At 45.3% G+C, this 15,039-nt stretch overlaps 1 protein-coding gene across 4 annotated transcripts; it reads left to right on the forward strand.

Annotated features, from left to right (window-relative positions):
• The first annotated feature begins 75 nt into the window (after positions 1-75).
• On the forward strand, positions 76-13,088 carry POLR3F (RNA polymerase III subunit F). Of its 4 annotated transcripts, XM_083519662.1 has the most exons (10): positions 117-184; positions 1,863-1,908; positions 2,612-2,729; positions 4,162-4,229; positions 4,828-4,895; positions 5,132-5,244; positions 6,905-7,048; positions 8,479-8,586; positions 11,434-11,625; positions 12,706-13,088. In XM_083519662.1, exons 3-10 carry the CDS (start codon positions 2,673-2,675, stop codon positions 12,781-12,783), a joined length of 828 nt encoding a protein of 275 aa, XP_083375788.1. In that variant the 5' UTR covers positions 117-184; positions 1,863-1,908; positions 2,612-2,672; the 3' UTR covers positions 12,784-13,088. The 4 variants fall into 4 exon arrangements, with proteins under 4 accessions (XP_083375786.1, XP_083375787.1, XP_083375788.1 ...); XM_083519660.1 differs by lacking the exon at positions 1,863-1,908 and having other exon boundaries at positions 76-184; XM_083519661.1 differs by lacking the exon at positions 1,863-1,908 and having other exon boundaries at positions 76-184; positions 8,479-8,550.
• Positions 13,089-15,039: the final 1,951 nt, after the last annotated feature.

Here is a 15,039-nt window from a genome sequence, read left to right on the forward strand (position 1 = left end):
TGTTAACGTCACCGACCCCGTCGCCCCGGCAACCGCAGCCGCTCTTTCACGCCAGCCCCGCCTTCCCGACGGGCGCCTTCTGTTGACGTCACCGCCCCCCGCGACTCCCCTGGTCTCGCTTTGCTACAGAGGCTTCCGCCATGGCGGAAGCGAAGGCCCCGGAGCCGCTGGAGATAGAGAGCAGGTAAAAGCCGAGCCCGAGTCAAAACCGACGCCTGCACCCAGGGGACCCGGGTGCCGCAGAACTCTGTCCTCAGCCACGTCTTCGCAAGCGACGTGGAGGAAGGAATGGAGGGGAGGCGCATCCACTCTGCTGGGTTGGAAGTGGGGAAGGGGTGCAAACAGCACAGGGGACACGATCCCCTGAAAGAGAATACGGCACAAGCGGGGGGGGGGGAGGATCTCAGGAGGGACAAAGGTTAAGCTCCTTCACTCAGGCAGGAAGAACCAGCTGCACAGATACAGGTAGGGAGGGGGACACCTGGCTTACTAGCTTTGTGTACAGTGGTACCTCGGGTTACATACGCTTCAGGTTACATATGCTTCAGGTTACAGACTCCACTAACCCAGAAATAGTGCTTCAAGTTAAGAACTTTGCTTCAGGATGAGAACAGAAATCGGGCTCCGGCGGCGCAGCAGCAGCGGGAGTCTCCATTAGCTAAAGTGGTGCTTCAGGTTAAGAACAGTTTCAGGTTAAGAACGGACCTCTGGAATGAATTAAGTACTTAACCCAAGGTACCACTGTACATGTGAAAGGGACCGAGGGGGTCTTGGTGGACCACAAACCGAGCAGGAGTTTGCAGGGTGATGCGGCAGCAGAAAAAAGAAGAGCTGACGATATTCTAGGCTGCATCCACAGAAATATACAGTCACACCTCATGTTACGTTTGCTTCATGTTACGTTTTTTCAGGTTGCATCCCGGAAGTATCAGAAAGGGTTACTTCCAGGTTTCACCGCTCTCGCATGCGCAGTAGCACTAAATCACCCTTCACGCATGCGCACAAGTGCCAAATCGCACCGCGCACCTGTGCAGATATGGCGCTTCAGGTTGCGGGCTTTTCACGTTGCAAATGGGCCTCCAGAATGGATCCCGTTCGCAACCAGAGGTACCGCTGTAGTGTCCACATCAAGGGCCACGACTGGACCTAATGGTCAGGGGTACCTTTACCTTTATATCCTGCCTTGGTTAGACCACACTTGGGAGTTCAGTGTCCAATTCTAGGCACCACAATTTAAGAAGTGTGTTGACAAGCTGGAACGTAGGTAGAGGGCGGCAACCAAGATGATCAAGGGTCTGGAGAGCAAGCCTTAGGAGGAAAGGTTGAAGGAGCTGGGTATGTTTAGCCTGGAAAAGAGGAGACTGAGAGGAGATCTGATAGCCACCTACAAATATCTAAATGGCCATGTCATAGAAGACAGATCAAGCTTGTTTTCTCCTGCTCTGGAGGATAGGACTTGAACCAATGGCTTCAGGTTACAAGAAAGGAGATTCCAACTAAACATCAGGAAGAACTTTCTGACAGTAAGAGCTGTCTGACAGTGGAAAGGTCTTCTTTGGGAGGTGGTGGACTCTCCTTGCTTGTAGGTTTTTAAGCAGAGGTTGGATGATATATAGTTGAGATTCCTACATTGCAGTGAGTTGGACTAGATGACTCCTAGGGTCCCTTCCAGCTCTCTGATTCTATGAGGAGTCTCTGGAGATACATCTCCCCAGGCACATTTTAGCACCATCCAGTATCAGCATATATAACTGGGAGATTTAGGCCACAGATAATAAATTAAGGCACAGTAGTAGGCAACGTCTCACATTGTCAGATGGCAGATGATGTCCTTTTCAATACCCCTCCTGTCTCTTCCTCAGGGGAAACCGAAACAAACCAGACTTTTCTACCATGGTCTCACACCAGGTGAGAATCACTGTGCCTGACCTACAATGCCATATCCTGACAAACAGTGCAGGGCTACCCTACCCCTGTAGCAACCCAAAACAGTCATCCCCACTGCCCACAACAGAGCTTGTTCTTACAGCAAGGCAAGCTCTGGACCACACTCCAGTGGCATTCAGTCAACCAGTAGTCAAATAGCATCCCACACTGCAGTCGCCACTCTTACCTGCAGGCAGATATCTCACTGGACAAACAGAATAATGCAGGTAAAAACCATACAGTCTTGCTGGGTAGAAGAATACACCAGGCTGGTACCAAACCAGCCTCCTCTCCTAGTCTTTTGTAAGTCGGTCCTTAAGGAGCAGTGTGGCAGACACTCTTCTTGTAGCAAGGTAGGCTGTGGACCAGGCCATATTCACTCAGCCAGCAATTTGACTTGGTTTGATTCTCCAGGGAGCTTTTAGCCTTTTACTCCCTGGTGCAGAATAAATGGCTTGCGTGTTCTTGATTACTTTTCTTATTGTTATAGGTGTTTGTTTTTACATCTTTTTTCTGCTGCTGTTTTCTCTGTGATAGTTCTTGTTTTTTTTTATTGCAATTTATATTTTTCTTATTAGTTATTTGGGACTTAAGAAAAGAGTAGATATAGAGGCTTTATGTTATGTTAGTTGTGGATTTGTTCCACAATTAGTGGTACTTTACTTGCTATTTCTACTTTTGCCAGGATCATTGAGCTGTGCCATCAGTTTCCCCAGGGTATCACAGACCAGGTGATTCAGAATGACATGCCTCACATGGAGGCTCAGCAACGGGCAGTGGCCATTAACAGGCTGCTCTCAATGGTAAGACCATCCCTCGTTCTGTTCTTGGTTGTCTCAAAAGACAACAGAGTACACCTAGTTCTTTGACAGTATTTAAACTGGATTATCTATCGGGATAATGCACGTTAAGCGGTTAATGTGCGTAACAACCAGCTATTGTGCATATTCATGAAAACTCATGGAATTGCGTGTAAGGGGGGAGCATGCTTCTGGGAGACTTTACATACTTATTAGAGAATGTGCATATTGCTCAGAGAATGTATAGAATGCATCCAGGATATGGACCTTATTCAAAGCCTATTGGAGAATGTTTGTATCTTGGCTACATTCTCTGGGCAATATGTGTAACATGCTGCGTTACTCTTGCTACTGCTGGCAGAAACACCACCACATTTGTGTTCTGCCCACTGAGCCCTCTGCATGTGAAGCAGGGGCCTCTGGTGGCAAATGGGTGCCTTGATCATATCCCAGCCCCGTCTAGCAAGCAACATCACAGATTTAAGCCTTCTCTTGAAGGCCGCTAACCTAGCTCATCTCATAATCTTCATCCATTTGTCTAGCTTTGCTGCTTAGAACCATTTCACATACCTGTACAGTGGTACCTCGGGTTACAGACGCTTCAGGTTACAGACTCCACTAACTCAGAAATAGTACCTCGGGTTAAGAACTTTGCCTCAGGATGAGAACAGAAATCGTGCTCCGGTGGCACGGCGGCAGCGGGAGGCCCCCATTAGCTAAAGTGTTACCTCAGGTTAAGAACAGTTTCAGGTTAAGAACAGACTCCAAAACGAATTAAGTTCTTAACCCGAGGTACAACTGTACAGTGGTACCTCGCAAGACGAATGCCTCGCAAGACAAAAAACTCGCTAGACGAAAGGGTTTTTGTTTTTTGAGCTGCTTCGCAAGACGATTTTCCCTATGGGCTTGCTTCGCAAGACGGAAACGTCTTGCAAGTTTGTTTCCTTTTTCTTAACACCGTTAATACAGTTGCGACTTGACTTCGAGGAGCAACTCATAGAATGTGTGGTAGCCTTTTTTGAGGTTTTTAAAGACTTGGGTGATTTTTGAAGCTTTCCCAAAACTTTCCCGACACTGTGCTTCGCAAGACGACAAAAATCGCAAGACGACAAAACTCGCGGAACGAATTAATTTTGTCTTGTGAGGCACCACTGTATTGTACAACAGCAAATCAAGGTTTGCTATAGAACATATGCTCAACAGAGAACTGCAGCCAAATTTCCCTGACAAATATATCTGTTTGCCACACGCGTCCATAAACTTGTGCCATGCATATCCATAAACATGTGCATGAATATTAATTATATAAGGGAATATGCAGTATTAAATTAATACAGTCTAAGTTTAGTACTGAGTGTCTTTCATATTGCATCCTAATGTCAAATCATTATTTTAGAAATCTGTCAAAATATTACAATGATGTGTATTCTTTTAGGGACAGCTGGATCTGTTGAGGAGCAGCACTGGCCTCCTCTACAGGATCAAGGAATCTCAGAATGCTGGGTAAGCTGTGCTCTCAAAGCATCAACACTTTTCCTGCTTCTGTCACTGATGGACATAATTGTAATTACCATGATACTGTAGCTTGGAAAATCACCTTAGGTGAAGGAACCTTTCTAAATAACCAGTAGAAAGCTCTCTCATCCGAGGTCAAATTCTAGTTTATTTTTGACATCTCAAAATATGTATAGTATTTATTTATTTCATAAAATGTATACCGTATTTTTTGCTCTATAAGACTCACTTTTCCCCTCCTAAAAAGTAAGGGGAAATGTGTGTGCATCTTATGGAGCGAATGCAGGCTGCGCAGCTATCACAGAAGCCAGAACAGCAAGAGGGATTGCTGCTTTCACTGCACAGCGATCCCTCTTGCTGTTCTGGCTTCTGAGATTCAGAATATTTTTTTCCTTGTTTTCCTCCTCCAAAAACTAGGTGTGTCTTGTGGTCTGGTGCATCTTATAGAGCGAAAAAATACGGTATACCTCTTGATTGTCGGGGACGACGACCTCTAAGTTGTTTAGTATTTAATTTCACATCGATCAAATCCACTCAGGTTTTCAAAAACCAAACACTATTCACTTCTTATTTTGTCTTTCTGCAGTAAAATGAAGGGATCTGACAATCAGGAGAAGCTGGTGTATCAGATTATAGAGGATGCAGGAAACAAAGGTGATGTGCTTGTCTGTCGCTTTGTGTTTTCCTCTTTATGGTCTTCTTCACTGTAGCTTTTTAATTCCTGAATGCAGTGGAGTTAGAAAGGTTTTTATTTTACTTGGTGAAATGGCATTCAATACAGGAAAAGGATGTGGGGATGGTATTATGAGAACCTGGATACATGTAATATGTAAAAATATGATTCATGCTCAAGATGAATTAATTTTCCTTTTTGTAAACAACCAAAACAGGTATTTGGAGCAGGGATATTAGATATAAAAGCAATCTTCCGTTAACTGAGATCAACAAGATCCTGAAGAACTTGGAAAGCAAGAAACTCATTAAAGCTGTGAAGTCTGTAGCGGTGAGTAGCTCATAATTTTGAACTAGCTAAACAGTCTGTACTGCCTGCCTGTTGTGTTGGGGGTAAAGCATTTCTGTCGTGTAACAGAAGAAATAGCTCTTAAGAATCGTTGTCTAATTGTGGTTTCACCTGTTAAATCATGGGTAGGCAAACTAAGGCCCAGGGGCCGGATCCGGCCCAATTGCCTTCTAAATCCGGCCCGTGGACGGTCCAGGAATCAGTGTGTTTTTACATGAGCAGAATGTGTGCTTTTATTAAAAATGCATCCCTGGGTTATTTGTGAGGCATAGGAATTCGTTCATTTCCCCCCCCAAAAAAATATAGTCCGGCCCCCCACAAGGTCTGAGGGACAGTGGACTGGCCCCCTGCTGAAAAAGTTTGCTGACCCCTGTGTTAAATGGTAGAGATAATGGGTTAGTCTCTAATGAGCGCCCTTTACCAGGAGCTGCAGCCATTCCTGGTTCCTGGAGGTGGTGGCCGTGGTTGGACAGCCATCTGTCCTGGATGCTTTAGTTGAGATTCCTGCATAGCAGGGGGTTGGACTAGATGACCCTTGGGGTCCCTTCCAAATCTAAAAGTTCTGTGATATTGTGCACACGGGTCCTGCTTGCTGGTTTCCCACAGGCCTCTGGTTGGCCCCTGTGAGAACAGGATGGTGGCCTAGATGGGCCACTGGCCTTATCCAGCAGGCTGGTCTTATGCTCTTAAAGAAATGAGCAGTGCTGCTGCTGCCCAAACCTCTGCCACGGACACTGCCAGAGCCACCCATAGCCCACACCATGGTCGTGCCTGTGTCTCATGAGACTCAGGAATCGAGACGATACCGACTTTAAAAAAGAATGGGGAAAATTTATAATTTACTTAGGAGACCATTGTAAACAAATAAAAATGTTAGCTGGAATGTAAAAATAACTTGTAAAGAAATAAAAAATAAGGATAATTTAGAGAAATGAAAACTTTAGAGACTTTAGAAATGAAACTTTAGAAATGAAAATTTAGAGAAGGTATGGGGAAACCCAGCCAAATGGGTGGGCTAAATGCACTTTGCACGTGTGCAGACGCGCCAAATCGCAACCTGCGCGTGTGCAGACATGGCACTGTGGGTTGCAAACGTGCTTCCCACACGGATCATGTTCGCAACCCGAGCACCCACTGTACAGTATGTAGTTTTAGAAAAATTATTTTAAGGACCCATGCAGGGGATGGGGGGAGGTCGCAAGAGTCAGAGAATCTCATATATGTATATGGTAAAAGTTTTTTTCCTTCATTATTTTGAATTTGTTTTTGTAAAAGCCAATGAAAAATATTTTAAAAAACAAAAACAAAATGAGCACACACAATGTAGGGCAGGTAGAGGTGAATATACAATTGTGCTTCAGCAATTCACTTTGGCAGAGTCAGAGGGATGCATGCACAAAACGGCTTGTGGCATTTTCCAGAATACACACTTTTTCATAGAATTATAGAGTTGGAACGGACCCGAAGTCCAACCCCTGAACCCCCTGCAACGCAGGAACATGCAGCTGTCCCGGACAGGGGTTGAACTTGCAGCACTGGCATTCTCAGTCTCATGCTCTAACCAACTCAGCAATCCAGGCTTAATTTTTCTCTCTTAATGAAAGAGAACATGTGAACAAAACCTGTACCGTTAATTCACTAGGCTTCCAAGAAGAAAGTGTATATGTTATACAACCTTCAACCAGATCGCTCTGTGACAGGAGGAGCTTGGTATAGCGACCAAGACTTTGAATCTGAATTTGTAGAGGTGCTTAACCAACAGTGTTTTAAGTTCTTACAGACCAAGGTGAGTGTCCTTGTTTTGTGCATGATTCTTTGTGCCATGTCAGACTGCAATCCCAATAATGTGCCAAAGAGATCTTTGCTTTGCGGTTTTCACTGATAGCATATCTTGGCTGGCCAGCTTGAAGCAGGAAGGAGCAGCTGCTAAGGAACAGTCTGCAAGAATAAACTTATAAAGTCCTTTAACTGTCTCCAGTTTTCCTTATTCCTAAAAAGGCAATCCCAAATTCTGTAGAAGAAATATATTGTTATATTATTTGTCACCAGTGCTGGTCGCGTTTTTGGGAGTGCTGTTGTTGATGAGCCCTGGTATTGTTAGTTTGAAGGGTTCCATCACACTCTAGTGTTACCCAGAAACAGAATATAGGGTGGGGCTCTGCAAATATCTCAGACACTAAATGCCTTCCATATGATTGCAAGGAACAAAGTAAACTCAGTGATTTTTTTTAAAAAAAACCTGGCGGTTTAAGGGTGTCTCATGTTGATTCAAGCACCACAAAGCTGGCTGGTTTTAGTTAATTAATTTAGTTGTATAATTATTTTATGTATATTTGTTTTTTAAATATTTTTGTGGTTTGTGTGTGTGTGTGTTTTTCTACATTTTTGTTATGTACAGTGGTACCTCGGCTTAAGAACTTAATTCATTCCAGAGGTCTGTTCTTAACCTGAAACGGTTCTTAACCTGAAGCGTGCTTTTGCTAATGGGGCCTCCTGCTGCCACTGCGCCACTGGCACGCAATTTCCGTTCTTATCCTGGGGCAAAGTTCTTAACCTGGAGCAACCACTTCCTGGTTAGTGGAGTTTGTAACCCAAAGCGTCTGTAACCTGAAGTGTCTGTAATCTTCCTAAATTAATAAACCAAAAACAGTGCCTTAACATGCATGCCCCATAATCGGCAACAATGCACAATTGTGATGCAAGTTGTGCTTCTGAACACATTCCATCCACTTGCAGGTTCCCTTGGCCTTTCAGCCCAGATGCAGCGGGGAGGGTGGCTGCTGCCCTCCAGATTGCCTGCTCGCTATCTCTCCTTCTGAAGGGAATGCAACTAGCTCCGTAGTCAAACCACTACGCTACACTTCCCCTGCATTGGGGACAGGAGCACTGTGGTGCTAACAGTGCAGTGTTGGCAGGCAGTGTTTCCTAGTGGTTTGACTATTGGCCAGGCTAAAGACATGCTGTATGGTTCACAGGGATGCATTGCTATATTTCCCACGTAATTAACCTCACTGCGTCCCAGAATGTTTGATTAAATACTGGAAGAGAACCACCCCTATGCAAGTGAACCTGATGCATGTGCTTTACCGCATGTGCTTTGCCACTGATCCCCACATCCAATAATCTCTCTAAAACTATGTTAAACTAGGAACGTATCCTCCTTTACCGATGCAGACTGGTTCTGTAACACACCGTGCTTCTCTCTGTATTTTGTAGGCTGAAGCAGCTCGAGAAAGCAAACAGAACCCCATGATCCAGAGAAACAGCTCGTTTGCATCCTCTCACGAGGTGTGGAAATACATCAGTGAATTAGGTGTTAGTAAGGTGAAGCCGTCGTTCTATTTCTTTCCTTGCATTTTCTGCACAATGATCAATACTGCATTGTAGCTATGGATACAGTGGTGCCTCGCAAGACGAAAAGAATCCGTTCTGTGATTCTCTTTGTCTAGCGGTTTTTTCATCTTGCAAAGCAAGCCCATTGAAGGATTAGCGGATTAGCGCTATTAGCGGCTTTTAGCGGCTTATCTACTGATCAGATCAGCTGATAAGCGGCTTAGCGGCTTAGAAAAAGGGGGGGGGAGGAAAAAAAACCAGCAGAAACTCGCAAAACATTGTCGTCTTGCGAAGCAAGCCCATAGGAGATTCGTTTTGCGAAGCACCTCCAAAACGGAAAACTCTTTCATCTAGCGAGTTTTCCGTCTTGCGAGGCATTCGTCTTGCGGGGCACCACTGTAATTGGATTTTTTATTTTTTTAGCTTCAACTCAACTTCAGCTACATATTTCTCTGATGAGCCTATATTTTAGAAATATCCTCCCCAGGAAAATACTTACTTCTTTGTTGGTGTATAGGAGAGCATGACAGTGGTACCTCGCAAGACGAATGCCTCGCAAGACGAAAAACGCGCAAGACGAAAGAGTTTTCCGTTTTTTGAGTCGTTCCGCAAGACGAATTTCCCTATGGGCTTGCTTCGCATTGCGAGTTCTTGCGAGTTTGTTTCCTTTTTCTTAAAGCCGCTAAGCCGTTAATAGCTGTGCTTCGCAAGACGAAAAAACCGCAAGACGAAGAGACTCGCGGAGCGGATTAATTTCGTCTTGCGAGGCACCACTGTAAAAGCTTTTTATCGTTATTACAGTCTGCATTTGCGTAATCTTACTTTATCGGGTTTTCATTTCCCCCCTAAAAATTTCATCTCCTATGGTTATTTGCTAAAGTTTTTAAAAACAATGCTCAGTTAAAAAAAAAAAAGGACAAATATTCGGGCGTGGGCTTGGAAAGTGATAAAATAAGCCTTATGGCTTCACAGTTGGGGGGAACTATGGGAGCAGTCAGTAAAACTTTTTTTTTACTGCTTGTTTTCCTTTGTCTGTGAAATCAGAGTGTTTCAGGTAAAGGCATTCAGCTGATTGTTGGCGCTGGCCTTGCAAGCACCGCCATGATCGCTGTGTCTCCACTCCCAGTGGGCTGATCAGTGAGCCCCAGTTTTGAAAGGAATAATCAGGAGCTTTCATTGCTCCTGTGGAACCGCATCCTTACCTGCTCCACACCTGATGTCACATATAATGTCAGGTATAGGGCAGGTGCCCATGGCTTGGTAAAAAGGGCCTTGCAGGTCAAATGGAGACCTGTGCTGGTCCTAATTAGGCCTGCGGGTGGTCTAGGTCCAGCAGAAGATGCTGTTGTTGCACTACCAGCTCCTCATTCCCTCTTCGGCTCCCAAGAAGGTGTAGTTAAGCAGTACAGTGGTACCCCGCAAGACGAACGCCTCGCGAGACGAAAAACTCGCAAAACGAAAGGTTTTTTCGTTTTCGAGTTGCCTCGCAAGACGAATTTCCCTATGGGCTTGCTTTGCAAAACGAAGCTTGCCCCGGGGACAGCGGGTCTTCTCTTTTGAAGCAAGGGGCGGCGGGGAGATCGCTTCTCCCCACCGCCCCTTGCTTCAAAAGAGGTCCGGGGGCAGCGGGAAGCGCTTCCCGCTGCCCCCGGACCTCTTTTGAAGCAAGGGACTGCGGGGAGATCGCTTCTCCCGGTGCTCCGAAGCGGGGCGGGGGGGCGGGAACACCTTCCCCCACCGCCCCGCTTCAGAACGGTGCTCCGAAGCGGGGTGGGGGGGCGGGAACACCTGCCCCAGCCGCCGGGCTTCGTAGCGCTGCTGCGAAGCCGGGCGGGGGGGCGGGAACACCTGCCCCAGCCGCCGGGCTTCGTAGCGCTGCTGCGAAGCCGGGCGGGGGGGCGGGAACACCTGCCCCAGCCACCCCGCTTCGGAACGCTGCTCCGAAGCGGGGTGGGGGGGCGGGAACACCTGCCCCAGCCGCCGGGCTTCCTAGCGCTGCTGCGAAGCCGGGCGGGGGGGGGGGCGGGAACACCTTCTGAAGGCGGGCGGGGGGCGAAAGTCTTTGTCCCCCCTGCCTGCCTTCCCAGGGGCTTTTAAATCGCCCCGGACAGCGGAGAAGTCCTCCGCTGTCCCGGGGCGATTTTAAAATGCCGCCCGCCAGCATTTTAAGATCGCCCGGACAGCGGAGAAGTCCTCTGCTGTCCCAGGGTTTTTTAAAATGCTGGGGGTGGGAAGAAAAGCCCTTGTCCCCCCCCCCCCCAGCCTTCAGAAGAGGTCCGGGGACAGACTGTCCCCGGACCTGGTCTGAAGGCGGTTTCCCTAGGAACGCATTAATTGATTTTCAATGCATTCCTATGGGAAACCGTGCATTGCAAGACGAAAAAACCGCAAGACGAAGAGACTTGCGGAACGAATTAATTTCGTCTTACGAGGCACCACTGTATATAAATTGTTTTTAACAATAATAGATGAGGTTTTTTCCGTACTGCCTTAAGTTCCTGCTTAATAAACCTTTGATTTTCTTACTGTTATTTCCTAGCACCTCTAATTTCTGCGGCATTAATTTCAATTTTTGTGCAGTGTTAGTTGCAGTCTAGAAGTAATAATAATAATAATAATAATAATTTATTTATACCCCGCCTCCCCCGGCCAGGGCCGGGCTCAGGGCGGCTAACACCAAATATAAATTACAATAAAACGTAATAGAAAAAAAAGTTAATTAATTAAAATACGGCTTGAAATAAAGCTTAAAATATCGATAATTAAGATATCGATACATATCTTCTTCATTTGAAAAAGCTTCTTCTGTTGTTTCATTTTTACAAATCCCCTTTTTAGGTGGAATTGTCAATGGAAGATATTGAAACCATTCTCAACACATTAATCTATGATGGAAAGGTAGAAATGACCATTGTTGCTGCAAAAGAGGCAGCTGCCGGCAGCGTGGACGGGCACATGAAACTGTACAGAGCCGTCAACCCCATCATCCAGCCTACAGGCTTAGTTCGGACGCCTTGTGGACTCTGTCCGGTGAGTTACTTCTCAGGAATAACATGAAGATATTTAGCTAATCTGACATATTTAAGCTTATTTCTCATTTAGACAGCCATTCAGGCAGGACTGCAGAGAACATACATAACAAATCCTATGAGCTGTAAAATGTTTAAGCAGGAATAGAACAGGCCAGTGACCCGTCTAGTCCAGCATTCGGTTCTCACAGTGGCCAACCAGAGGCCTGTGGGGAATTGCAAGCAGGGTGTGAACACAAGCACAACACACTCATCTTGTGACTTCCAGCGTTTGCTCTTGTGTTATTAGCTTCTATTTTGATATAACTATTTGGGGGTGGGGGAAGACCTGCAACAGCTGTGTTTACAAAAAAATCAGAAACGTAGTAAGGGTAAAAGGGTAAAGGACCCCTGGATGGTTAAGTCCAGTCATAGGCGACTATGGGGTTGTGGCGCTCATCTCACTTTCTGGGTCATGTGACTAAACCGCTTCTGGCGCAACGGGACACTGTGACGAACGCCAGAGTGCACAGAAACGGCATTTACCTTTCTGCCACAGTGGTACCTTATTTAATAATAATAATAATAATAATAATAATAATAATAATAATAATAATAATAATAATAATTTATTTATACCCCGCCCATCTGGCTGGGCCTCCCCAGCCACTCTGGGTGGCTTCCATAGAAACCAAAAATACAATAAAATATCACACGTTAAAAACTTCCCTGAACAGGGCTGCCTTAAGATGTCTTCTGAATGTCAGGTAGTTGTTTATCGCTTTGACATCTGCTGGAAGGGCGTTCCACAGGGCGGGCGCCACTACCGAGAAGGCCCTCTGCCTGGTTCCCTGTAGCTTTGCTTCTCGCAGTGAGGGAACCGCCAGAAGGCCCTCGGCGCTGGACCTCAGCGTCTGGGCAGAATGATGGGGGTGGAGACGTTCCTTCATCCATATGATTCCCCCCCATGCCCCAAGGATATGATTGAGAAACTAACATGCAGTCCTTGGGGCTGAACAGGGGTGTACTGTATGCACATATAACTGAATTGATCTAGCAAATGGCATAAACTAATTGTATGTATGTTTAATTCTCTTCCTAGGTTTTTGATGACTGCCATGAAGGTGGTGAGATATCTCCATCAAATTGTATTTATATGGTAGAGTGGTTAGAATTTTAGCAGTAAGTGGAGAGAGCTTATTGCAACCTAGGTTGATCAGCCTTCTAATTATGGACACTGCTTTTCTTGAAGAAGAATGCAAAAAATCCTTGACAGTGTCTTTGCTGTGGCAAAGACTCTGATCTCTCTTCGGGCACTGACTGGACACATGGAAAGAAAGGGGCCAAGACTCCAAAATTGCTTCCTGTATAAACTGTATGCAGGCACAGAGTTCTGCCTATTTTTTAGAGATGCAAATTATATTTTGACCTTTTGGGAGATTTGTTGATTCCTGTGCTAAATAAAATAAATAATTTAAATTGCCATTGAGTCCCACAGTGTGCCTTTTGGATCATAATGTGGTAGAGAGCAGCTGAACAAGAAGCAGCCCTGTTTTGTGGTACTGGGTGGGCACAATCCACCCAAATGTTCTCTTGTTGAAGCCTTATCCATGTAACTGGGAGGTGCATAGGAACACAAGCGGACTGAAGCGGAGATATTCTTGTAAGTTCTACATCTTTTGTTCTGGCAAATCTTTTCCAGGTGCTTGTCTTAAATTGTAAAACCCAATTCAGCGAAAACAATGGATTGTAAGTTGAGTGTGAGTGATGTCCAAGTGGTTGGAAGGCAGGAAATTAGATCAGCAATTTGCTTTGCTTGTAGCTTCTCTCTGTTGACGGACTTTGAGCTTCATTTCCTGTCTTGCTTGGAGCATTGCCCACTTCTCTGTGTTATGTTCTCTTACTTTTAGCTCTGCTGCCGCCTTTTCCTCCCCAACCCCCCATCCCCGGCTTCAGCAAGGAAAATGAAGGTCTCTTTGCCTTCCCAGCACATTCATGTGGTTATAAACTTGCACACACCCTCCAAAGGCCTGGCCAAATTACTGTCAAGTATTCAAACTTTAGTGTACAGGATGTTTCATAACTTGTTTTGCCTTGGGGTATTTATATGATCAACTTACATTTTTATATCAGTTTACAGCCATGACTTCTTCCTCAATATACTGGGTTTTGTAGTTTCCGGAGGGCAATACTCTGTTGATGATCCCTTGTCCTCTTTCCTCATATACAGAGAAATATTCATTTATTTCATGAAATTTATATTCCGCTTGATTGTAAAAACCTCAAAATGTTTTACAAAGAGAAGAAAAAAATCAGTAAAAACTTTTAAAATTATCTGAAACAATTGATAAAACGTTGCTAAAAAAAGAGAAACATTGAGAAAAGATAAACTGAAGACAAAATACACATCAACATTCTGCATATCTGGGTAGGCTTGTCCCCCCCCCAAAAAAAGTACAGTGGTACCCCAGTTTTTGAACGTAATCCGTTCCGGTAGACCATTCGACTTCCGAAACGTTCGAAAACCGAAGCATGCATTTCCATTTACTTATGGAAAACTCAAAATGGAAGCTGTGTAGCATGTTTGACTTCTGAAAAGCATTCAAAAACCGAAGCAGTTACTTCCGGGTTCTCAGCGTTCAAAAACCGAAATATCTGACTTTCAAGATGTTTGAGAATTGAGGTACCACTGTACAGTTAAGGTCTAATGTCAGTAGGCAGGGAATTCCAAAGTGTAGGTGCTGCCATTGTAATACATTTTTTTTACAAATGCTCTGTGGTCTAAACCACAGGGCCTAGGACTTGCCGATCAGAAGGTCGGCAGTTGGAATCCCCACGACGGGGTGATCTCCCGTTGCTCGGTCCCAGCTCCTGCCAACCTAGCAGTTCGAAAGCACGTCAAAGTGCAAGTAGATAAATAGGTACCACTCCGGTCAGAAGCGGCTTAGTCATGCTGGCCACATGACCCGGAAAAACTGCGGACAAACGTTGGCTCCCTCAGCTAGTAAAGCGAGATAAGCACCGCAACCCCAGAGTTGTTCACGACTGGACTTTACTGTCAGGGGTCCTTTACCTTTACCTTTTTGAATAGGTTTTATGTGTGGCACCTGTAACAGTACAAGTTTGCAGATCGAAGTGGCTGAGCTGGCACATGTGGGGGAACATAATCTGGTTTTTAAGGACTTTATATACTAATAGTAACACCTTAAACTTGACCTTTTGGCAAACTGGCAACCGGTGCAAATCTCTGAGCGCAGGTACTATATGCTGACATTCCGACTGCAGCTTCCAGATCTAGCATGAGGGAAGCCCCACATAGAGTATGTTAATATAATCCTGATCTATATTTTGCTCTAGGAGGCTTTTTTTGGTCAGACTCTGGTACTGTATATACTCCCAGAGCTAACACTAAATGCATCGCTTCTGGTAAATGAGC

Source organism: Podarcis liolepis, assembly GCF_965112155.1.
Source record: "Podarcis liolepis genome assembly, chromosome: 8".
NCBI lineage: Eukaryota > Metazoa > Chordata > Lepidosauria > Squamata > Lacertidae > Podarcis > Podarcis liolepis.